At 37.6% G+C, this 24829-nt stretch overlaps 1 protein-coding gene across 1 annotated transcript in view; it reads left to right on the top strand.

The window, feature by feature from the left end:
• Positions 1 to 2557: 2557 nt before the first annotated feature.
• The window catches only part of LOC145462401 (T-complex protein 1 subunit zeta-like), a 40578-nt gene continuing 18306 nt past the window's right edge, over positions 2558 to 24829 (top strand). Inside the window, exons 1-8 of the mRNA XM_081445922.1 lie at positions 2558 to 2732; positions 11307 to 11370; positions 12199 to 12249; positions 14213 to 14275; positions 16860 to 16880; positions 17107 to 17166; positions 20859 to 20972; positions 24124 to 24227. Of these exons, the coding sequence (XP_081302048.1) occupies positions 2596 to 2732; positions 11307 to 11370; positions 12199 to 12249; positions 14213 to 14275; positions 16860 to 16880; positions 17107 to 17166; positions 20859 to 20972; positions 24124 to 24227 (614 nt within the window). The 5' untranslated portion in view covers positions 2558 to 2595. The remainder of the gene's footprint in view (positions 2733 to 11306; positions 11371 to 12198; positions 12250 to 14212; positions 14276 to 16859; positions 16881 to 17106; positions 17167 to 20858; positions 20973 to 24123; positions 24228 to 24829) is intronic.

Raw genomic sequence — 24829 nt, 5'->3', positions numbered from 1 at the left:
AAAAACGGCTATTTGATTGCTATTTGTGCAAAATTTGGCAAAAAAAATTATATTTACCTTGCCTCTACCGTCAAACCACTCATGGTGAAGAATAAACTTAGCATTTCTTTTGGTCTGTAACCCACGATTGTGTGATGGGCACTAGATTAAGCACTGAACAAGGGGTGCCGAGTGAACCCTAAAGCTGAAAAGAAATTTCATGGATAAATCAACTATTAGTTTGCTCTCCCACTTGGGTAAATTTCGATCTGCTACACTACAAGTTTCCCGATAATCTACTTGGTGGGCTCGATTACAGAAAATTTACTTTGTAACAATTTCGATGAAAGCTTATGAGAAGGTGGGTCCGGCCGGTTTTTAGGGAAATCAACATTTCCATAGCAACGTTAAATACTAAAAAAACCAAAATCAGTTAAAATTGAATTTTACGCAAATCACATTGGATCTAAAAAATTATCATCAATATCTCAAAGTATGGTGTATACTGAAATCAAATACAGTTAAACCTGTCGAATACGAGCACAGAAAAGATAGGGTAAAATGTCCGTATTAGAGAAGTCTGTTTTATAGAGGTCATCACAGTGCAGTCAATTTTAAGCAACGAGGTTAAGGAAGTACAGGCCCGTAACCAGGATTTTATGTGGGGGGGGGGGGGGGGCGGTGCTAACGAGGCCAAAGTGGACCAAACTACCGAAATGTATTTTTTATTGTCTGATCCGTTTAGTTAGGAAAGTAGCAATACATGAGAAATTGTAACGGCAAAGTACACGGTAGGAACTGAATATTACATTGGTCGAATACAACTGTTTGAATAAAGTTATAAAGGACTAATTTTACAATGTAGAATGATACATCAAAATACTGCGAAACTAATCCCTTGCTCCCTTGTCACTGGCTCGCTCGTATAAACTACCGTGCAAAGTGTGGGCACGCTAATTTCATTAATTCTTAAGATAAGCACGGAGATCTGTGCGCTCATTGAAATGTTCTGAATGGCTTGGGCTACTAGAGTACAGCTGGTTTTAATTTCCCAGTGAACACATTACTGCTTTTTCCATTCTTTGATTTTGTTTAAGTATCACTGTTAAGTTTTAAACTTCAGTTTAACCGACTGCACTCCTTAACTTGGATATTGAGTATCAAAATGCGGATCTTTGGGCCCGGGGGGGGGGGGGGGGTTACGAACGCACCCCGTGCACCCCCCTGGTCACAGGCCTGAGGTAACAAGGTTACAGAAGTAACGAGGTTACAGAGGTAACGAGTTATAGAAGTAACTGGGTTACAAAGGTAACTGACGAAGTTATAGAAGTAACAAGGTTAGATTACAGAAGTAACAAGGTTACAGAAGTAACACTGTAACAGAAGTAACAAGGTTACCGAAGTAACAAGGTGACAGAAGTAACAAGGTGACAAAAGTAACAAGGTGACAGAAGTAACAAGGTAACAGGAGTAACAAGGCTACAGAGATAACAAGGTTACAAAAGTAACAAGGTGACAGAAGTAACAAGGTTACAGAAGTAACAAGGCTACAGACGGTTAACGAAGTAACAAGGTTACAGAAGTAACATGGTTACAGAAGTACGAGGTCACAGAATTAACACGGTTACAGAAGTAATACGATTACAGAAGTAACAAGGTTACAGAAGTAACAAGGTAACAGGAGTAACAAGGGTAAAGAGATAACAAGGTTACAGAAGTAACAAGGTTACAGGAGTAACAAGGTTACAGGAGTAACAAGGTTACAGGAGTAACAAAGTTACAGGAGTAACAGGGTTACAGGAGTAACAAGGTTACAGGAGTAACAAGGTAACAGGAGTAACAAGGGTAAAGAGATAACAAGGTTACAGAAGTAACAAGGTTACAGGAGTAACAAGGTTACAGGAGTAACAAGGTTACAGAAGTAACAAGGTTACAGGAGTAACAAGGTAACAGGAGTAACAAGGTTACAGAAGTAACAAGGTTACAGGAGTAACAAGGTTACAGAAGCAACAAGGTTACAGGAGTAACAAGGTTACAGGAGTAACAAGGTTACAGGAGTAACAAGGTTACAGGAGTAACAAGGTTACAGAAGCAACAAGGTTACAGGAGTAACAAGGTTACAGGAGTAACAAGGTTACAGAAGCAACAAGGTTACAGGAGTAACAGGGTTACAGAAGCAACAAGGTAACAGGAGTAACAAGGGTAAAGAGATAACAAGGTTACAGGAGTAACAAGGTTACAGGAGCAACAAGGTTACAGGAGTAACAAGGTTACAGAAGCAACAAGGTTACAGAAGTAACAAGGTTACAGAAGCAACAAGGTTACAGGAGTAACAAAGTTACAGAAGCAACAAGGTTACAGGAGTAACAAGGTTACAGAAGCAACAAGGTTACAGAAGCAGTAAGGTTACAGAAGCAACAAGGTTACAGAAACAGAAGCAACAAGGTTAAAAAGCAAGAGTAATAAAGTCAGGCAGTAAGGTTAAAAAGCAAGAGTAATAAAGTCAGGAGTAAGGTCGGGACATTATACGTAATCTTACATGAAGTACACACCCTAAAGGAGGGTGTTTCGTCGAGGTGACCCACAATCCATTGGGTTGGAGGTTTGACAATCAACATGGCGGCAGTTAAGGCACTTAACCCAAAGGCTGAAGTTGCGAGATCAGCTGCGGCGTTGCATCTAAATATCACCGCAGCAAGAGGACTTCAAGATGTGCTTAAAACAAATTTAGGCCCCAAGGGTACAATGAAAATGTAAGTGAAAAATCTCTTGCTTTTTGTAAAGTAAGCTTAATTTGAACACGTGCTGGAGGACGGCTGTACGTAAGAGTTCGTATATGGTTTTGAAACTGTAAAGCTTAATTGCTTACGAGGAAAACTTGCATCGTTTTTACCTTATGATGCAGTTTTCTCTTGCCCGTTTATAGCTTCAGTATTTATTTTCGGTTTAAACTTTGTTCCTTGAAAACTCTGTAGACGGGCTTGGCTACGCTTTCATATGCGTTCAATTCTGGGGCGCGTTGCGGATAAATCACCATCCAGTGAATCAGTGGTGACGAAATATATTTCAGACTCCATTGAGCCGATCACTCTGATCTGGATATCACTAGAAAGACTTTAGTCTTGCAAACAAACAATTTACTGTTTACAAGTGTCGTTAGTATAGTAGTTGACGTTTATAATTTCAGCGAAATTATAACTTTTTCAGAAAATATATATTCGTTCATTAGATGGACACAGCAATGAGAATGTGAAGCACTTGGGGCTTTCATTCACAAAGGTTTTTGGCTGTGATAAACACAAACGGATTTCCTATTTTTTGGCAGCGTGAAACAAAAGCTAGAAATCCCTGCAGGCTGTCGTAATCAGTACACTAGTGATTATCTGCCACATCCTGATTTTAGCGTGAAAGCTTATGTCATTCACACTTCTGCTGTTAAACATGGAGTGATCCTATATAGCAAGGCTGAGGTGTTCAGCCTGCCAATCACAAATCCCAACGGGCCACCAGTGCTCCCATTTGATTGGTTTATTCACTCAGGTCTAATTAGCATGTACAAAGTTGCCACAAAATTCTGGAGAGTGATCAGGTGTAATTTCCTGGTTTTTTTTTAGAAGCAAGCAATACCTTTTGAATTAAAAAAACAATAGCTTCAGGAAAAGAGTTCAGAAAGATTATTGACTGTTTTTTTTAATTCAACTTCATAATTTTGTTTTTCCACCTGCGAAAGCATATCGTCTTTTTTCGAGCTGTTTACTCAAGTAAAATGCCTTGCATTGTCTAGTACTTTTGATGCCAGACTGAAGAAAATAGAGTGTCTGTTCATTTCTGGATCAATGCCGTTGAGAAATAAGTTAGGAAACTGCAACTCGTAAAAGACCCCAGATACAAGCAGACTGCGAAGGTAATAATGTGCGAGATGATGATATGTGGCTGGTAAATTATAAACGTGGCTGGATTTGTACATTGCAAAGAAGTTGCATTGAATGTAACTCAAGCCGTCTCCAAAACAAAATATTATTATTTCCATGGTAATATGGTTATTCTTCAGCCAGCTATCTAAAGAAGATTCCAAAAGATGAGCATTTGCTGCTGTTGTAATCTCACTGCTCAAATTCAGTTGGTCTTTTATGACTATAATTTATTTTTGTTTTTATTGCATTAAGCCACGGGTCTTCCTTCTCCTTTCTAACATCAATATTCTGCAAAGTCTCCCTTTTTGTTTTAAATTTCTTTGCTCTGAATATAGAAAAGGAATAACTCAGCATTGTTCAGTTTGTATTTTATTTGCACAGTCATGATGCTCATAAATCTGAATAATTTTGAACATCCCACCAAAATCTGTCTGTGTTTGCAGACTCACAAAAATCACCTCTTATGAGATTTGTTTCACTCTCGGCATGCTCAGATAAATGGAAACAGAAAGCTCGTTGAAAGCAGGTGTCAGCTTTGCTATTTTAGTTAGTGGCAAAATTTGAATGTTCTATGAACTCATTGCTGAACGGACAAAGAGAATTCATTGTTTTTCACGCAGGGGCCAAACCACCCCCCTAATGTTTCATGAAGGCTATATTTGCTTGGTTTATATATTTCTGAACCAAGTTTGGCAGATGAGCTTTCTTTGTTCTCCAGTTTATTTTAATTTGGAAGTTGTGACAAAATGTCAGATTATGACGTCATAATTGATGACGTCAGCAAAACGTGCTCTAATTTTTTGTAAAATCTGATGTAAAGATTATGTCATTGGAAAGGCCTTGACTTGAGGAGTAAAATGGCGGAAACCGTTTTTTGCTACGACGATTATTTTTCGAGATATGGTAAATTAAATATCTTTTTGCTGTCCCCCCGGAATTTGCTTAACCATACTGTCCTTCTCAGGTCAGTCTCTCTGGTTTATTTTGTTCAGTTTTTTTCTAGGAAGGCTAATAATCTAGAAAAATAGAAAGCTTGATGTTGTCAAAAATCGTATGGTTTTGGAAATTTGATTTTCGGCTCTGTTAAGATGGTATTAACAGTAAAAAAACGGGTGACCTCACAGGTTATGACGTAACAAAACTAATTTTAACACAATAACACTAGAGGGATAATTTTTTATTCCGATTTTCTTCTTTATTTTTGCTTTAGTCATCTGGCACATCACATATGCAACATAGCTGCATTTGCTGGAACAAAATTATGGCTCCAATTTGGGGATTTTTCTCAAGGGGGGGAACCCATATTTTGCAGAGTTATTTTTCATGATTAAAAATGCCATATTTCACTTAATTTTTGTGATATGGACAAAATTTTTTCAGGTTTCAACTCCCGTTGATGTGCTCTTTTGAACACATTGTAAACAATATGCATATTAAAAGCATCAAAAGTGGCAAAAAACATGACGTCATCACTGCGATGTCACAACTTTGACATTTACTGACATTTTTCATGCAAATATAAATTGGCAATAGGTCTCCTCTTCATCTGCCAAGTTTGGTGTAGAAAGAGTCAATACTTTTTAAGTAATGCGAAATAATATGAAATAACCAAGAACTGATGAAACATTTGGGGGGGTGGTTTGGCCCCTACATGTTTGTTCTTCCAAAGGCATCTTCCAAAGGGTTATTAAAATTCTGTTTTTCACTGTATTTTTATTATTTACTTTGTTTTATTCTACATAAATGACGCTGTTGTTTTAACAAAAAAAAGGCTTTTTCTTCACAACTTCTACTGATGTGCGACCATTATTTCGGCTTTTCACCATTACACAGAAAAGCCAACAAATTGCTTCAAACGTGGCGTGTCCTTCCCTTAGGTTCGCTCTGTGTTTAAGTGGTTGGTCTGTTCAACAGATCGCATGCAAACCTCCTAAAATGGAAAGGATTCAGATGTGAGCCGCCATTTCTTGAGATGTCCCAAAAAGCAGCAGTGGAGGAGATTTGTTTGACACCTGATTGATTTTGTCAGGTGCAGCCCTCCAATTGTCGACCATTTTAGTCACCATGGTGACTAGAATTTTGAAGCTGGCAACTAACTTGAAATGGAGAGCTTGAGTGGATTATCATCCAGACTGAAAAAAATGCTCTGAGCATTATGAATTCACTTGTAAACTAAATTGTTCTGCCATTTTAATCTACTGAAACTGAGACTAAAAGAAAATGAAACGAAAAACCCATTATGAGAAGGAATGAATTCGCAGTGGTTCGTATGCGATGAACTTCATTCCACTTGACTGAACTTTACTTTTGAGAGAGAGGCAATGCACACGTACATACATTGATGTCATGTTTGGTTTTATACTGTGAACCTGGAAAATGCTTGCAAAAAATTGAACAGTGCTTTCACAGCATTTTTGCTGCCGAACACAGCTATTCTTTAAGGTTACTTCAAACCTTCATGGGGCTACATTGGTCGATTTTTTTTTGGTCAAGAAAATTAAAGTCCGTGAAGCTCAAGTTTGCATACCATGAATGCTAAAGGTTCTGTTATTTCATTGGCTCGTGGCTTTTCAAGTTGACACATTCCTCTGTGAAGGCATGATATGTTTATGAATCTTTAGAAGGCGAAAACTTGCACTTGTTTTTCGAGAGAATCCCTTCTCTTTAGATGAATTAATAGGGTATGCAGATTTGACGGTTTTCCATGAAATTTGGTCAGAACATTCACTGATAGATATGGAACAAAAGGTTGTCGGCGAATTCCTTTTTTTTAAAATACTTTCCTTGTGGTGGCCTTCAGCGCAACACGTTACGCGAATTTTTTGATAGTCGAACTTGACAGATCTATAAAAAGATAACCAATAGAAATAAAAGAAAATGCTGACACGTTTTTGGAGATTGAGGCTTTGTGATAAACACTGCACAGTTATTTTGCATGAACGATCGCATTTGATACCCGATTAATTCGCTGGAACGTCAGTCAGTCTTTTTGGAGTTGATGGCCTCTGCTGACTCTGGAAAACAAAATCCAAAACAAAACATAATTTTATCGAATTCTACATTTTATAACCTTTATGTTGATATATAGATTGTGGGGGTTTCCTTGAAAATAGCGCACCTATGAATTTTTTTCTGGAGGACACCAGCGAAGGTTTGAAGTAACCTTAACTGTGGAAAGAAATTTAATTGTGGCAGATTTTGATCATGTGCTAGGTAACCACTTCTGAACTGCAAACGTGCATCATGCAATCAATAGCACAACACTACAGTATGTGATTTTCAAGACTTTCATCTCAACTCTTGATAACCCATGAGCCTAAAACTTACTCTTTGGCATGCTTGGGCTATTATCCGTGGGGTAAGTGAGCAGAGAAAGACTTGCCTGAGAGGAAAATGTACTTATCCTGGATGAGTGGAAAAGTGTTTTTAGCCTTGTTCAGATATATTGGATAACACTTTCTATCATGTTGTTGCTACTTGGTTTAATCTGAGCCATCTACATTGTACACTTGTGTTTTGCTCTGTAAATGTGAATTAAAATTCGCAATACAGTCAAAGCTCTTTTAAGCGGCCACCTTGGAAATTCGCAAAAGTGGTTGTAACTAGAGCTGGTCGCTTACAGGAATGAGCTCTCGCAAGCCACCACATGGTGTCAAACAATAGAGGGTGGTCGATTACGAGAGCTTCAGAAACTCATTAATAATTTGTAAAGAAAAAACAAAAGAAATTAATGTTTAATGAGTGTCTTTATATCTGGTATAGGCACGGCTAAACTTAATGTTCAATTTTTTAGACAAAAATAATCATTAGTGCAGTGTGCAGTTTCATTAAAGTGTTGATTCAGTTATGTAAAAGACTCTGAGTGTTCGCTTACAAGAGCTTAAAAGCCCAGTTGGGTAATCCCAAAAGTGGTTGCAGTCGCTTACAGGGGTGGTCGCTTACGAGAGCTTTTCATTGCAAGGTTTGGCTCACAGTTCAAACGGGGTTTCACAATGGTGGTCGTAATTAGAGGTGGTCACTTATGATGAGAGCTTTGACTGTAATTCTGTGTTTTTTTGTGTTAGAAATGGCGGTAAATTGCACACACTGATGCTTTGTGGTGTGTATATTTCACGACTAGCTCAGTATGTTTGTGTGAATGGTAGGTCGATTGATGGAAGATCTTGTTGCTGTTATTGTCTGCTCTTAGTGGCTTTTTTCGACCTGTTGCTTATACTGTTTCTGTTCAGTTAGTTGAATGTGTCACTTTACCTAACATGCTTAGCGGAGTTCAGGAAGACTTGTTAAATCTTCAAAAGGAAATAACTGTGATTTAATGTAGTCATCAATAATAAAAATATATTATTTGAAACACTTTTTGTTAAACTAGCTCAGGGATGGCATATTAATTAGTTATTATTTATTAATTAATATATTAATAAGTTAACTGATATTGATTATTAAGTATCGGTAAGTAATTGAAGGGGTGAGTGCAAAACCATGCTAAGTGACGATTTGGGTGAAAAAAAAAATTTTCGCGAAAGGGCTTGAATTTTTGCATGTGGTCTTCAATGTAATAGAAAAACGCGGCCCTGTATTTTTGTCGCTGGTTTTTGCTTCGTTTTCAAGTTATAACGTATGCAAAAGTACTTGGCTTTTCCTAGCCATGTCTTTAGGAGTTTATTTGTTGAACAGCAAACAGGCAGACTGTTTATAGTGTATGAAGTCAAAATCAAATCTCACAGCATATATAGAGCGGAAATCTGGGAACAGATTGTTTCCATCGGCTATTGTGACGTGAGCACAACACGTGAATCAATCGAGCGGCAAACGAAATACCATTGAACAAAAAAGAGATGTGCCGCATTAGAGCTCTGTCAACTAATATCTTAAGCATTGTGTTAAAGTACCTTGTATGCCTGCCTGGTGGTTGAGAGGCATCATAAAGCCTCGATAAACCCGTAAGTCATCAGCACGTTTTAAAGAATCAAAATGTGTTCTGAAACTTCGAAGGTAGCTGATATACCGTAATTGTGTTACCGGCGTTCGAAGTCAGATTGAGCCAGGCAGCAAAGTCCAAGAGCAGTTCTTGCCCAAGAAAAATCCCCTCTCGCGAGTTGTGGCCCATTTGCCAAGCATTGCTAGTGTCAAAGTTTGGAAAGCGAGAACTGGTTTTTGACTTATAAAATTTGTCTTGTATCAACCGCCATGTTTTCCCGCGCACGAGGTGTAAAGACCCTTCCCGGCATGCATTGTGATCACGTTCTGCTCACGTTTCTCGAACTGGTAACTAGATTGTTTCGGCTTTTTTCATTTAAAGATAATAATGGCCAACAAGTAGCGATCGATTGTAACATAGATCTGTGATCCAGGTTGCGTTGATTTTATTTCATATCGGCATGATTTGTAGTGTTTTGAACTTCTGGGATCGGCGGACATGCAGATGTATGGAGACCCGTACGTTGCGCAGAAGGGTTAATTTGTTAATCTGTTAGGCAGTGCATGACATAAAGCTACGATCGCATTTGTCGAAAAATATGTATTTATCTCGTGATTTTTAGCCATTTAAGACGTTGCTGTATTTGGAAAAGTGCTTATTTGATGTTTATTTGTTCAGTGCAGATAGTCATTGTCCCAGATAACCAAAGTAAGTTCCAGATGTTAACACTATTTTCCGGCCGCCATATTTTACCTATTTAAACCTGAAATCAACATTTTTGAGCTTATACGTTGCGTGAAATTAACATTTTGCTGTTTTCTAAGTGAAATCAACATCCTTGCCGTCACGCGTTACGTGAAATCAACATTTTTACCTATTTAGACCTGAAATCAACATTTTTGAGCTTATACGCTGCGTTAAATCAACATTTTTCTGTTTTCTAAGTGAAATCAACATCCTTGCCGTCATGTGTTACGTGAAATCAACATTTTGACCTATTTAGACCTGAAATCAACATTTTTGAGCTTATACGCTGCGTTAAATCAACATTTTTCTGTTTTCTAAGTGAAATCAACATCCTTGCCATCACGCGTTAACGTGAAATCAGCATTTTTACCTATTTAGACCTGAAATCAACATTTTTGAGCTTATACGCTGCGTGAAATTAACATTTTGCTGTTTTCTAAGTGAAATCAACATCCTTGCCGTCACGCGTTAACGTGAAATCAGCATTTTTACCTATTTAGACCTGAAATTAACAATTTTTAGCTTATACGTTACGTGAAATTAACATTGTGCTGTTTTCTAAGAGAAATCAACATCCTTGCCTTCATGCGTTAACGTGAAATCAGCATTTTTACCTATTTAGACCTGAAATCAACATTTTTGAGCTTATACGTTGTGTGAAATCAACATTTTGCTGTTTTCTAAGTGAAATCAACAACCTTCCCGTCACGGGTTAACATGAAATCAACATTTAAACCTTTTTTGACCTGAAATTGACATTTTTGAGCTTTTACATTGCGTGAAATTGACATTTTGCTGCTTTCTAAGAGAAATCAACATCCTTGCCGTCGCGTGTTAACATGAGTCAACGTTTTAACCAGTTTTGACCTGAAATCAACAAATTTGAGCTTATATAAGTTGCGTGAAATTGACATTTTGCTGGTTTCTAAGTAAAATCAAAGTCCTTGCGGGCGCAGCGGGCCGATCCTTTGTTATAATAAACCGAGGCGAGACTTTGACTTATAACAAAGGCTTGGCTTGGCTATTATAACAAAGGGTCGGCTCTGTTTATCATAACAAAGGCCCGGCTTCATTTATTTGAAGACCTCGGCGGGAAAAGGGCGCTAGGTGTTTTAATCAAAAGTGAACTTTGTCGAAAACGCTCCAAATTTCGCATGCAGTTTGTCCGGTAGTTTTTCCGCTAAGCTTCGCTTCGTTTTTGAGATATTGTGTATGTAGAAAAACCACTCGGTTTTCCTAGCGGCGTCTTTATCAACGAAGCAAACCCAGCGACAAAAATACAGGACCACATTTTTCTATTACATTGAAGACCACATGCAAAAATTCAAGCCCTTTCGCGAAAATTTTTTTTTTCACCCAAATTGTCACTTAGCATGGTTTTGCACTCACCCCTTCAATTAATTTTTATACGTTGGTGACTAAGATTTTTCTCTGGCGACCAAAAATAAACATTTAGTGGCCAAATGGCCAATAAGGAAAAAAATTAAAACATGGAGGGTTGAGCTGACTTTCAACCACTAAAATCAGCCTTTTTATATGAACTACCAAGGTTTTACAGATGGATATTTAACATATTGACAAAGTCCAGTAGTTTCCTTTAGATTTGGTTGCCTTGTTTTATGGTTAGCAAGTAGAGGTCAACTCTATAAACCAAGATTTGTTGATATACTGCATGACGTACAGCGCCAGTTTCTGTTGACTTACAAGTCATGAGAATAACTCACATGAAACTGTTGTTATTGTGATAGGTTAGTGTCAGGTGCAGGAGATATAAAATTGACCAAAGATGGAAATGTACTACTCCATGAAATGGTGGGTTAAACAATAATCAAAAGGTCATTTTGCATAACCACAACACCTTTACATGTACAGTACCAGACAGAATTAACTTAACAAGGAACATCCAAAGGAATACCAACTAATAAATGGATTCCAAGAGTCAGCAATGTCTTGACTTCAGAAACAAATTCAAACATTCCTGAAATTACCATTTTGCGCTGAAAAAAACAACAACAACAACAAAACAAAACACAAGAATGCAAAGGGACAGGTTGCTATTTTTATTCCTAAGCTGTATGGAGTTCAAAACAAGGTGTGTCCTTCAAGGTATTTCTCATTCTAGTAGTTTCACAAGCAGTGCAAAGTGAAAAGAGTTTTTTCTATTATTTTGTGGAGAAAATTTGGATACACTTATGATAGCATGCAACAGGAAACCAGTGTCTGAATTATTATTTTTGTTTTTCTTGGAATTATTCAATTTAATTATGTGGTATTATTCTCAAAATGCTTGTGTGAAGCATAGCAAAAGCCTTCAGAAAATTATACCCAAAGAATGTTATATAATCAAACTCTTGTAATTTCAGTGGCTGTTTTGCTCAGTCACCAAACCAAAAACAAAAAAAAAATGAAATCATGATTCGGTACAAGTACTGCACTGAACAAAGGCCCAGTTGATGAAGGTATTTTAAGAGTTACACATGTTGATTATGGCTTGTCATGATTGATCTGCCCTGTAAACAATGCTAATGGTATTATGAACAAAGAATATCACACAGTGGCATGGCATGGCACAACTATACAAGAAATGATTTATTTTTTGTTGTCACTAAATAGATATTTGCTTTGTTTTTAAATTAACAGCAAATTCAACACCCTACAGCTTCCTTAATTGCAAGAGTGGCTACAGCTCAGGTGGGAAAACAAATTACGACTTGACATGAAACAACAAGCTGACTTTTTTCTTCCATGACAAATCTTCAATTTTACTGTTTTCAAATACTGAAATTGTTCTTTTTCTATTTCAGCTTATGTATAAACAAAGAATAGATATCAATGATATATATTTACGATTGATAAATTTGCACATCTTTGCACAGCTCACATGGCAAGCTTGCTTGGTTGCCATGTGAAAACATTTACATGTAAATCCACTAATACATGGAATTAAAAACAAACTTCTGAAATTTTGCCAAGGTGCAATAGGCCCTCACTAGGAAGTTCTTTCACTGGCATAAAACTTTCACCCTTCGGCACCTCTGAGGCAAGTTGTTTGTTGCTGGGACAAGTAGAATCCACAAATTACTTGACCAGATGAGTAAGATTTTCCTTTTCTCAGGCCTCAAAATAAACTAGCACAATACAAGTGCAGTATACCCATGTTTTCAAAATCTTATGAACGCTTTCTTTCTCTCCTTTTTAAAAAAAAAAAAAACAATGCTTACATGCTCTCCCACCCTTGCCTTTTTCTCTCCAAGACCCACCTGCTTTTTTCTTGTTCCCATTGAATGAAAGCCTGGAACAGGCTACAAATTTTGAAGAAATAAAAAAATCCTTGGAATGTTTAAAATAATGAGTTTTGAAAATTAATTGCCCTGGGTATCTTCTGGCAAAATATGAGCACTTGGCCAAATTGGCCAAATTTGGATTAAGAGTTCTTGAGCTCATCTAGCAGCCACTCTTATACAGTGCTTCTGATATTTCACATGGTCGCAGAGCCGCAAATTTCAAGTAAATCTGCGAAATCCCGCGAAATTCACTAAAACACACAAAATACTGCAAAATTCAATGGAAATCATACCAAATACATGTCGATGCAACATAATTGAAACTTATCTTGGCTGTCGGGGCTGTTTAGTCGGCATAAACTTGCAAATTTATCACCAAACTTTGTCACTACAATGAGTAAACAACTTCCAAAAACTACCAGGTGTTCTTAGATTAATGTTGCGAAAAACTGGGCACTCGCTGTGGCCACGATGTAAAAAGCTTTGCCATTGGTGCATTTCTCGAGTGCATTGTTGTTAAAAGAGCAAATTATGATTTCTGTTAAAAAGAACCTTGTTGTCAAACAAATTCAAACACGTACTGTACTATAGCCCAAACGAGTTGCTCAAATTTTCCTGCAAAATCACTGGTTTTACAAAGGCAACACTTATAAGTAGTGTGAGTTTCTGTTGCTGTTGTTGTTGCATACAGGCTAACACTCATCATTTTCCCGAAAAAAAAAATGGCAAAATTGCTATCTCTTTTAGTTACAAAAGCTCGTCAAATCAATGCAAAACTGATTGCTTTCCAGCGAAATTTTCCCAGAAAACTCCCACGAAATCAGCCATTTTTTACTGATTGTTTTTCAGCGAAAGTTGCTTGGAAAATTCCTGCGAAATCGGCCATTTTTTCCACAAATTTGTCTCTGGAAAACCCGCGAAATTTGACTTTTTCTTCCAGGACCTATCAGAAGCCCTGCCTATAACATGAATAATCGTCAAATACCTTTTTCTAGTATAGTGTCCCCTTGTTCCCAGACAATTACTGTTTCCACTGAATCAAACTAGAAAATTCAACCTGAACTTTGCAAGTTTCAACCCAATCCTTGTACATGCACAATTCATGACAATTTCCTTTCCATTAAGGAAAAAATGTATCTTTAATGGCTGTTATCATTCTTTGGAACAAAATTTCACTTTGTACATTTTGACCATTTTGTGGTCCCCACTGCAAAACCTTGATGTGGTTATTTGATCCGGCAGACAATTATAAATCTGTACATAAATTTTTCATCTTACATAAAGTGGATCACTGTCATGTTTCATAATTATTATAATTACTATGTGTTAGCAGTAATTATTGATGTCTACTTTCTGCCTTAATTGCCCAGGATGATATTACAGGTGATGGAACAACTTCAAATGTTTTGATTATAGGAGAATTACTAAAGCAGGTAAGTTAATTAAAGTAGAACAGCTTCGTCCAACTAAATAAGTTGGTGGAAGCTGTACTATACTAAATGAATAAACCTCTCACCAACTCAAAGTGATTATTTTATCTTATCAGATTGTTTCCCATATTTCAAACCTCATTTGTCAGAGTCTAAAGGGTCAAACCTTTTTTAAAATCTTGGACAGAAAAAGATTGGTCATAAAGTATTAACATACAGTTTGGTGTAGTTTTAAAGCAACTTTGATACTGTAATTGCTTAGGATTTGCTTAATCGGTTCCATAGTGCCCTTGACATACGGTAAAATGCAGAAACCTTTTTTGTCATCCAGTGGAGTTGCAGGCGTTTGTTGAGAAGGCCGTTCTGGTTTACTTGCATCAATAACAAAGCGTTTCGGGTAGCCATTCGCCCTGAGTGTTGCGATCACATGTTTCATTTCCTTTGATTGTTGGTCAACAGAAGATGTGACCTTAAGAAATCCAAAGCAAGTTCCTTTTCTCGAGTCTTAGCTCCAAAGAAAATACCAACAGCGGAAATTGTAGCCGATATTGAAGACGGTATTTCTGGACTATCGGAAGACGATAAACTTGTGTTAAGATCCCAAGTTTCGCAGGTTTTACAAAGAGCCACCGTACCACCTCCAAACTTGCCACAAGCCGAGCTCAGAGCTTTACACAATCTCCGCAAAGACCAAGACCAACTCGTTATCCCTGCAGATAAGGGTAACTGTACTGTTGTCATGGATCACAAGGACTATGACGACAAGGTACAGCAAATGCTCAATGACCAAAGAACCTACAAGTTGTTAGATAAAGACCCTACAAAGCGAATGGAGAAGAAGCTCAATGAAAAATTAGCCAATCTTAAACGAGAGAACAAGATCAGTGACAGTCTTTACAAAGGACTTCGCAGTTCTGATGGACTGCCTCCTCGTTTTTATGGTTTACCAAAGATTCATAAGCCTGGTTTCCCCTTAAGACCTATTGTTTCGTTCATAGACTCTCCAACTTACATGTTATCGAAACATTTGGCGCAGATCCTGAGTCCTATGATGGGCAAGACAGATTTCACGGTCAAGAACAGTGTGGAATTTTGTGAACAGATGAAAAATGTCTCACTCAAAGATGATGAAGAGCTGGTTTCCTTTGACGTTGTCTCTTTGTTCACATCTATTCCTGTGGAACTCGCCATTCAAGTTGCTAAAGATTTGCTTTCCAATGACGACACCTTGCAGGGTAGAACCACCATTCCTGTCAATGACATTGTTGACCTGTTGGATTTCTGTTTGTCGTCAACAAATTTCAAGTATAACAACAATCACTACCAACAGATCTTTGGTACCGCCATGGGCTCTCCAGTGTCTGCTGTTATGGCAAACCTGGTCATGGAAGACCTTGAAAAACGAGCACTACCCACCTCTCTTTCCCAACCATGTTTTTGGAAACGATATGTAGATGATGTGTGTGCTGTTGTTAAATCCATCCTGGTGCTAGCCTTACAGAGTCATTTGAACAATATCGAGCCGTCTATCCAATTTACGGTTGAAAGAGAAACAGAACGGAAAATATCCTTTCTTGACGTCACTGTCTGTCGACAAGATGATGGCCAACTCTCCACTAAAGTCTATCGCAAACTGACACACACAGAAAGATATCTCTTGTTTGACTCTCACCATCAGGCTGTTCACAAAAGGGCTGTGGTCAAGTCTCTGACTGATTGTGCAAAAGCTATCCCATCTTCTGTTGACCAACAATCAAAGGAAATGAAACGTGATCGCAACACTCAGGGCGAATGGCTGCCCGAAACGCTTTGTTATTCATGCAAGTAAACCGAAGCGGCCTTCTCAACAAACACCTGCAACTCCACCGGATGACAAAAAAGGTTTCTGCATTTTGCCGTATGTCAAGGGCACTACGGAACCGATTAAGCGAATCCTAAGCAATTACAGTATCAAAGTTGCTTTAAAACCACACCATACCATTGGTAATTTATTTCCCAAACCAAAAGACCCAGTCCCAAAAGATCAGACTCGTGGCGCAATTTATTCAATTCCCTGTCAAGGTTGTGACAAAAGCTACATCGGAGAAACGAAACGAAAAATTTCCACCCGGCTCAAAGAACATCAAAAAGCGGTTGTAAACAAACACTCGCACAAGTCAGCTTTAGTGGAACATTGTTTACACTCTGGCCACACCATCTCCTGGGAATCTTCAAAGATCTTATGTACAAGCACAAATTGGCACAACAGATGTATTTTAGAAGCATGGGAAATTAACACTTGTAGGAATCCGCTGAACCGTGATGATGGTATGCATTTGCTGCACAAATTTTTAAATTTAGCTCTAAGGGACAGAACATAATTAGCTCTGATTTGCCGATTTGCATAGTATAAGAACGTGCCTTTTCAACAAATTCCTTGTCACTTTCCCCTGATGAAGGCTGAAGTTTTAGCCGAAACATTGGGACTTTCACAAAAAGAATTTTTACTAACATGTTTACATTTTTAAACCAGAGTAATGTTTTTCAATCATGGACTAGTGATAATATTGCATTATCTAATGTGTTTCTTTTTTCTTTATTTTGACAGGCAGATCTCTACATATCAGAGGTACAAATTGAGATAATTTTGGACATCTTATGAAGTGTCAATTGGTTTTTAGATCTTTTCAGCTCTGAGTAGTACTCACAGCATTCATTATTATCATTTGATGAACTGTAGGACTCCCCTTATTTGTTGAGATATTACCAAGTAACTGTCATCTGAATCCACAAATTACTATATTCTGCCCCACTCTGTCCACTAATTCCTTAAATTACCAGCTTTTCTTTTCCAGGGCCTGCATCCTCGCCTTGTTACCGAGGGATTTGAATTAGCAAAGAAGAAAGCTCTAGAGGTAATGTTAGAAAACATATACGTCAAGTCATATTGTACAAGTTATTTACTTCCTTGCCTAATTGGAAAAAAAATACACAACATTGTTTAACACACCTAGTAAACAAAACCGTGTGCGCAATTTGGAGTGTTTTTGCCATTTTTCACTTTTGACCAAAAATGTGGCAGGTCTTTTTTGCAGGGTGCAGGTTGCAGGTTGAAATTTAATTATAACTGGAAAACCATTGGCACTAGAAATAATTAATAACCTATATACTCGTCAGGGGTTCTTACATAAAATAGTTCGCCTCATTCACATAGTGAAAACACGATCGATCTGCTATAATAATTATTACTTATCGATCGACACGCTGAGACCAGTGAAATCTCTTCAAAGTCATCTGAATGGCCACTCCACAGATGTTTCTATCGATTCCAGAACTGGCTTGGGTCTTCCTATAGGACTCCACGTGCAAATTTTTATTTTAGCTTGCCATTTATGTATGCAAATTAGGACTATTTAAATGCTACAGTTTCCTAGTGCGCCAATCTTTTCAACGTTTTCTATAGCTTCAAGTTAATATTGTCGCAGAATCTATACTCTACCTAGCTTCACCGTCATCACTACAGTCAGGAAACATTTGTAAGTCTTTATATTCTGTCCTGTATTTTTCTTGTCGCTCGGCTCTTCTTTGCATGTATTTTTATTTATTTTTCTAGTCGAACCTCGCTCGGTCTTTCAATACTCAACGGGCTCCACGAGTCTCTTCAACAGAGTGTGAGTTCGAAATCTCTAGGCGTAGCGTCAACAAGAACTGTAAGCTACACTTCCCTTAACAACAGAAGATTGCCATCACAAATGAAGCAAATAAAGAAATGAAATAATATAAGATTTTAACCATCAGAATATACTAGCGCAAGCTCAGTGTGCTTTCATTTTGGTACTCACAGGGAAGAAACCAAATTCAGCAGATATTTCAGATGATATTTCAGATGTTTCTTCAAAAACAATAATTCATTGCAGGCTAAAAATCATAGGAATATACTCCTCCCATCGCTTTGGCGGGTTTGGCACTTAGGTAGAAGCCACCTTTCTGAGCGATTGTAAACAGCATCATGTAACAGTCACAGTAAGTCTACCACCTGTACATTTCTTTTAAGTGCCAGTGGTTTTCCAGTTATAATTTACTTTCAACCTGCCACCTGTACCCTGCACTCTGCAAAAAAGACCTGCCGCCAAAAATGCCTCACGCTCTTTTTCCACCGAGCCTTTGAAATGTTCTCCACAATACTATGCAGCATTCACTTTCTGTTGGAATTATTACCAGTAATTATTCTTTGTCAGTTCACTTTTCTCTGGTACTGTAAGTACTGTATCTTTATACACTGTTCAGTGTTTAACATTATCCACCCACTACTGCCTACCAAATTAGTGAAACAGAAACAAAATAGCCTTTGTAAACTCATGTTTCAGCAGTGTTTCAGAATCAGTAATTTTGGAAATACAACAAGTTTAGCTTCAGATCTTTTTAGGGTAAAAAGAACAGTTAACAGAGTTAAAATAGTTATTTTAAAAGTTACTTTTCTAGCTTATGTAATCTCCACAGTCAAGTATTTGTTTCAGTATGAACACTTTCATTTCGTAGACTGTTTTTTATTGGAAAACAAATTCTGTACAAACATGAAGGAAATGGAGAAAAGCCAGTAAAACTAATGTCTGTGAAAATTCTTCATGTTGGCAAGAAAACAAGATGGTCCACTGGTCCCTTTGGAAGCAATTAGTTTTGACTGCTTGGTGCATTGAGATTTGAAGGAAAACAAAACTAACTCTTTCCCAAGAGACCACTGATTAAGTTTTTTGTTATATAGCTGGAGTTTAGTGTTTTATTTAAGTTATAAGTCAAGAAGTCAAACTAACCTATGGTTGGTGGGAGATTCAGAGTGGGTGACAACATTGCTTAACTATTGCCTGCTGAGCAACATTTAGATTTAGCCATTGCCATGTGACCATAAATCAACCAATGGGAGCCTATGTTAGATTTAACTAAACTCCAGCTATATGACAAAATAAAGTTATAGTCCCCTCTGCCATAGCCACCATTGACTGGCATTGCATAACAAGCCACATCAGCCACCAGCTAGGAAACCATGTCAATTTGAAAATGATCTTGAGATCACTTTGTGAACATATTAAAACAATATTATTCGTGATAAGTTAATAAAGATGGTGAATTTTTGAGCTTGGTAATGAAATGTGAAGGTGAATTAATCAACATGACACGAGCGTGGGACAAAGAAAAATTCTGAGTCCCCGAAAGGAATCGAACCCATGACCTCCCGAACACTGGGCGGGCGCTCTATCCACTGAGCTACGAGAAATCATGGAGAGCAAGGTCATTTAACTGAGTTCATATATGATAGGTGTCCTGCATACTGCTAGGATCAACGCTATCGAATTGATCGTGAGTAGTGATAAGTTAATAAAGATGGTGAATTTTAAGCTCGGTAATGAAATGTGAAGGTGAATTAATCAACATGACACGAGCGTGGGACAAAGAAAAATTCTGAGTCCCCAAAAGGAATCGAACCCATGACCTCCCAAACACCCGGCAGGCGCTCTATCCACTGAGCTACGAGAACTCATGGAGAGCAAGGTCATTTAACTGAGTTCATATATGATAGGTGTCCTGCATACTGCTAGGATCAACGCTATCGAATTGATCGTGAGTAGTGATAAGTTAATAAAGATGGTGAATTTTAAGCTCGGTAATGAAATGTGAAGGTGAATTAATCAACATGACACGAGCGTGGGACAAAGAAAAATTCTGAGTCCCCAAAAGGAATCGAACCCATGACCTCCCAAACACCCGGCAGGCGCTCTATCCACTGAGCTACGAGAACTCATGGAGAGCAAGGTCATTTAACTGAGTTCATATATGATAGGTGTCCTGCATACTGCTAGGATCAACGCTATCGAATTGATCGTGAGTAGTGATAAGTTAATAAAGATGGTGAATTTTAAGCTCGGTAATGAAATGTGAAGGTGAATTAATCAACATGACACGAGCATGGGACAAAGAAAAATTCTGAGTCCCCAAAAGGAAGTTTATTAACTTATCACTACTTACGATCAATTTGATAGCGTTGATCCTAGCAGTATGCAGGACACCTATCATATATGAACTCAGTTAAATGACCTTGCTCTCCATGAGTTCTCGTAGCTCAGTGGATAGAGCGCCTGCCGGGTGTTTGGGAGGTCATGGGTTCGATTCCTTTTGGGGACTCAGAATTTTTCTTTGTCCCACGCTCGTGTCATGTTGATTAATTCACCTTCACATTTCATTACCGAGCTTAAAATTCACCATCTTTATTAACTTATCACTACTCACGATCAATTTGATAGCGTTGATCCTAGCAGTATGCAGGACACCTATCATATATGAACTCAGTTAAATGACCTTGCTCTCCATGAGTTCTCGTAGCTCAGTGGATAGAGCGCCCGCCCGGTGTTCGGGAGGTCATGGATTCGATTCCTTTCGGGGACTCAGAATTTTTCTTTGTCCCACGCTCGTGTCATGTTGATTAATTCACCTTCACAGTATTATTCATCTTAATCTTGATGAATGTTGGCAGAATGTTTACCATGCTGCTGCTTGGCTTTTCACCTTGACTTCAAACAATACTAATAATATTGTTAAATGTTATTTATTGAAGATTCTAGAGGAAGTTAAAATCTCAAAAGAAATGGACAGGGACACCCTGATAAATGTAGCAAGGACATCACTTAGGACAAAATTGCATACAGAACTTGCAGATCTACTTACAGAGGTAAAATGATAACTGGACTCTGTATTTTGTGATATTAATTTTTTTCAGTTTTATCAGGGATGATGTGAGTTTAACTGTAAGTCAGTTTGTTTTGCAACTGTTGAGGCAAATTAAAATCTTGGTTATACTGGTTTACCTTTAAATCTGAGTTGTGTGGGTTTGAACTCCAGAAGCATCTACAATGATTGTGTTTGAGTGAAACTAATTTTTTGAAGTTTATGATGCTGTGCCTCATTACTTTATAGCGGTGATCTTTCAGCCACAATCTTCAGAGCAGAAAGTCTAGTCTGATAGATGAGTTTTGGTACATATCAATCATCTCTGCCATTTGTTCTGGAGCTACAATATCAATTCTTGATTTAATGTAAAATCTCAAGAATATTTAAAATGCTGTGTTCAAAGCTTGTGGTTTGTTTAACAAATTGTAAGTTTCATAACTTTAACTTTTGTTCAGTCAGTCCCCTAAAAAGGTGTGCAAAATGATATGTTCATGAAAAGATTTTTAGGTTTTATGGCCATTCAATCATGCGAGTGCCTGTTGATAAACCTGGCAAATGTCTTTATTAGAAATGTGAAATCCAACTTATTTTACTGAACTTTGTAAAATAATTGTGGTATAGATTTGATTGTCCTCTTTAGGCCCAAATGCTGACTGGAAATACTGACTGGAAAGCGCTGAAAATAGTAGACTACCGCCTACTTTCAAATTTGGGATGAACAGAAACCAGAGACCTGTTGGTATAGTGAATATATGTTAACCTTAAACTACCCCCCCCCCCCAATTTTTTTTTATCCCCATGTATCTAGAGGCATTTAAAGTTGTAATTTCTGCAGCCACAACTGCTCAAAGTGGGATCTGGGTCGGGCTTCTGGTGACGTCATGGGAGGAAAGGGGCTGAAAGCACTCAAGATATGTTTGACTGGGCTTCTGAGTGCTGTGAAAACATGTTTGGGGTATTTGTGATTCATATTAATTTTTTTTCAAAAATGGACAAGACTCAAAGCAAAGAACTGTATCATCTAGCAATACAATTCAGAGTCTAGTTATGATTAGGATGGCTACGATTTATATATATTTTTTCCATTTTGAAGTGTTGGGCCATCAGTTGAGCCCTCCACACTGCAAGTCAGGATCGACAATTTGCAGGGCCATTTGGCTTATAAAGATTACATCAATGGCTGAAGAGTTAACTTACAGCCATTGAAGATTTGATAAGATGTGAATGAACTTGAAGAGTGGTGATTTGGCTTTACTGAACTTGTAGATTTTGGAGTGGCAAAACATTTCTAGATTCAAACATTCCCCAAATTTCACACTTCGCACAAGTCAGCCACCTTTTTCTTGCTTCTGGATGAGTGTCATTGAGATAGAGGTATTGAATAAAGAGGAGTGCTCTCTCCTAAGCTTGCTGTTTTGCTTCTCCCTCCAGCAACATATCTTCCTAGCATCCTACAATGATTTTTGAATCACACTATTGCATGTTCGCATATGTTCTTCTCATGATCAGGAGCAAACATTGTTACCCCTTCGATAACATCGTAGGCCAACTCATCCCATTCTTCACTATTCCCCAGTCCTGGCTGGGAAAAGGCCAATTTTACGCACTTTGAAAATTCATAGAAAACTAATGAAAATAGCTACAAACATTTTTTTGCAGTGGCGATAAAAAAAAATGGAGATTTATATAAGCAAAATATAATTGTGGGGGTTAGTTTAAGGGCACTTCTGAGACCATCACACAGATCCTACAGCCCACAAACCTATAACTAAGTTAGGACACTTACTGTCCAATGTTATCGACAGGGATAACCCCAGCAACAGACAGGGAGCAGTTTACAAGATCAACTGCCAGACTTCTTATTTCTTACCTAATTTAGAACAAACACCTGATAACAGATGTCAACAACTACAGGCACTTCACAAACAAGTTTTATTTGCAACATAAACAAAACCAACAGACCAACCAACAGACATAAATACATACATACACGCATACATACATATATACATAAACTTTATTTGAGTGTCGAAGTATTTAGCTAAAGATAACTAAGTGGGGACACTAACATAAATACAAATATAAAATATAAAATACTAATATTATATAAAATATATAGGTAGTTAATAATTAAAAATATGTTTTATAGGTCTAATTAGTTAAAAAAATAAGTTCAAGATTACTTAAATTGGTTGTATTATTATTATTATGTTGAGCAAGCATAGCAGCTGCATCTTCCATCCAACACATCTGTTAGATTCATTGCCTGAACTGCTTTTTTAAATTCACGAAGGCTTGTTTTGTTGCGAAGGTCTTTGTCTACTTTTCCCCAGAGATAGGGTCCTAAATATCTTATGCCATGTTTACCATAGTTTACAGTGTTAAATCTAGGTATAGGAAAATCGCTATTACGTAAATCATAATTCTTAAATTGCTTGTAAAATATATCACAAATGTGTTTAGGTGCCAGTAAATTTTTAACCTGGTACATTAATATCAGTATGTCTTGTAGGCATCTATCTACTAAACTAGGCAGCTTTGCCTTACTTAATAGTTCATCATAATCTGCCGTCTTGCCATTGTATACTGCACGTAGTGCCCGCTCTGGCACCCTCTCTAGTTTTCTAGTATCAGATGCTTTACAGAAATGCCACTCACAGACCGATTGAAATTGACTATTAATAGATTGTTTGAAACTTTTTAGAACTGACCAATGGTACTTGTGTCATACAGCTTATACCATCATAGCTTGACTGACCAAACAGTTTTTGTGGAGCAGACTTGTCACACCATCGACTGACAAACACTATTCACTTGACTCTGAAGATGACTTCTGCTGAGGTTGTCAAAAAATCAGTCACCAGTAACAGTTCTTTTTAGAACTACCCTCACCCAGATGATCACACTATATAAACTATTGATACTCCTGGATTTAAACCATTCATGATTGATCATATTGGTGAGTTGTCAGGTCTCCTTGAATGTCATCAAGACAAGATTTTCAAGGTATTCTCAAGTTTAGAATAACTGAAAGGCAGAGATGATTGACTTTCACCAAAACTCAACTTTTTGTCTAGGCTTTTTGCTCTGAGGAATGTATTTAAATGATAACTGGTGTAGCATGCTTTTAACAATCCTATTATGATTGACAGGTTGTTGTAGATGCCGTGTTAGCCATCCAAATGCCAGATAAACCCATTGACCTGCACATGGTTGAAATCATGCAAATGATGCACAAATCAGGAACAGATACATCGTAAGAAGTTTAAAATAAAGAATTAATTTTTATTTTATTAAGTGCCCATACTGTTATTGTCAGTGGTAGAAAATGAGTAGTATTCCTATATAGACAAGCTTGCTTGTTCATGTAATATGAGAAAACTAAGCTCCTGGACTGGGTTCTTCAAAGCCTGATTAAGCTAACCCAGGATAAGTGAGGATTTTGATGTGAGTTTTTTTTAACTTGGCAGTAAGGTTTTCTGCTTATATTGTTTGGCCTTCTGAGTTTGAATAATTTCAAACTACACAAAACAGCAGCAGTGAAAAACATTTTTATACAAGAAAAAATTTATTCTTCTGTTAACTTTTCATCCTGGGTTGGCATTAATTGGCTCAGTTCTGACTAACCCAGCCCTGATTACAGCAAGTTAACCTGGTTTGAGCCCGTGATCCAATTGAAAAGCCAGTACTTGGCCAGTGGTTTACTTCAAAAGAACATGTGACCTTGATGAGCTCACAACTTGAGCCCACAATATAGTCACATGATACTGGTCAGCAGATACCTTGCTTTGGCAGGTGTCAATTGACCATGAAATGGATGCCCAATAATAATTGAAGGGGTGAGTGCAAAACCATGCT

The sequence above is a fragment of the Orbicella franksi genome, chromosome 12 (genome assembly GCF_964199315.1).
Source record: "Orbicella franksi chromosome 12, jaOrbFran1.1, whole genome shotgun sequence".
NCBI classification, from domain to species: Eukaryota; Metazoa; Cnidaria; class Anthozoa; order Scleractinia; family Merulinidae; genus Orbicella; species Orbicella franksi.
This window is presented reverse-complemented; position numbering and strand designations above follow the sequence as displayed.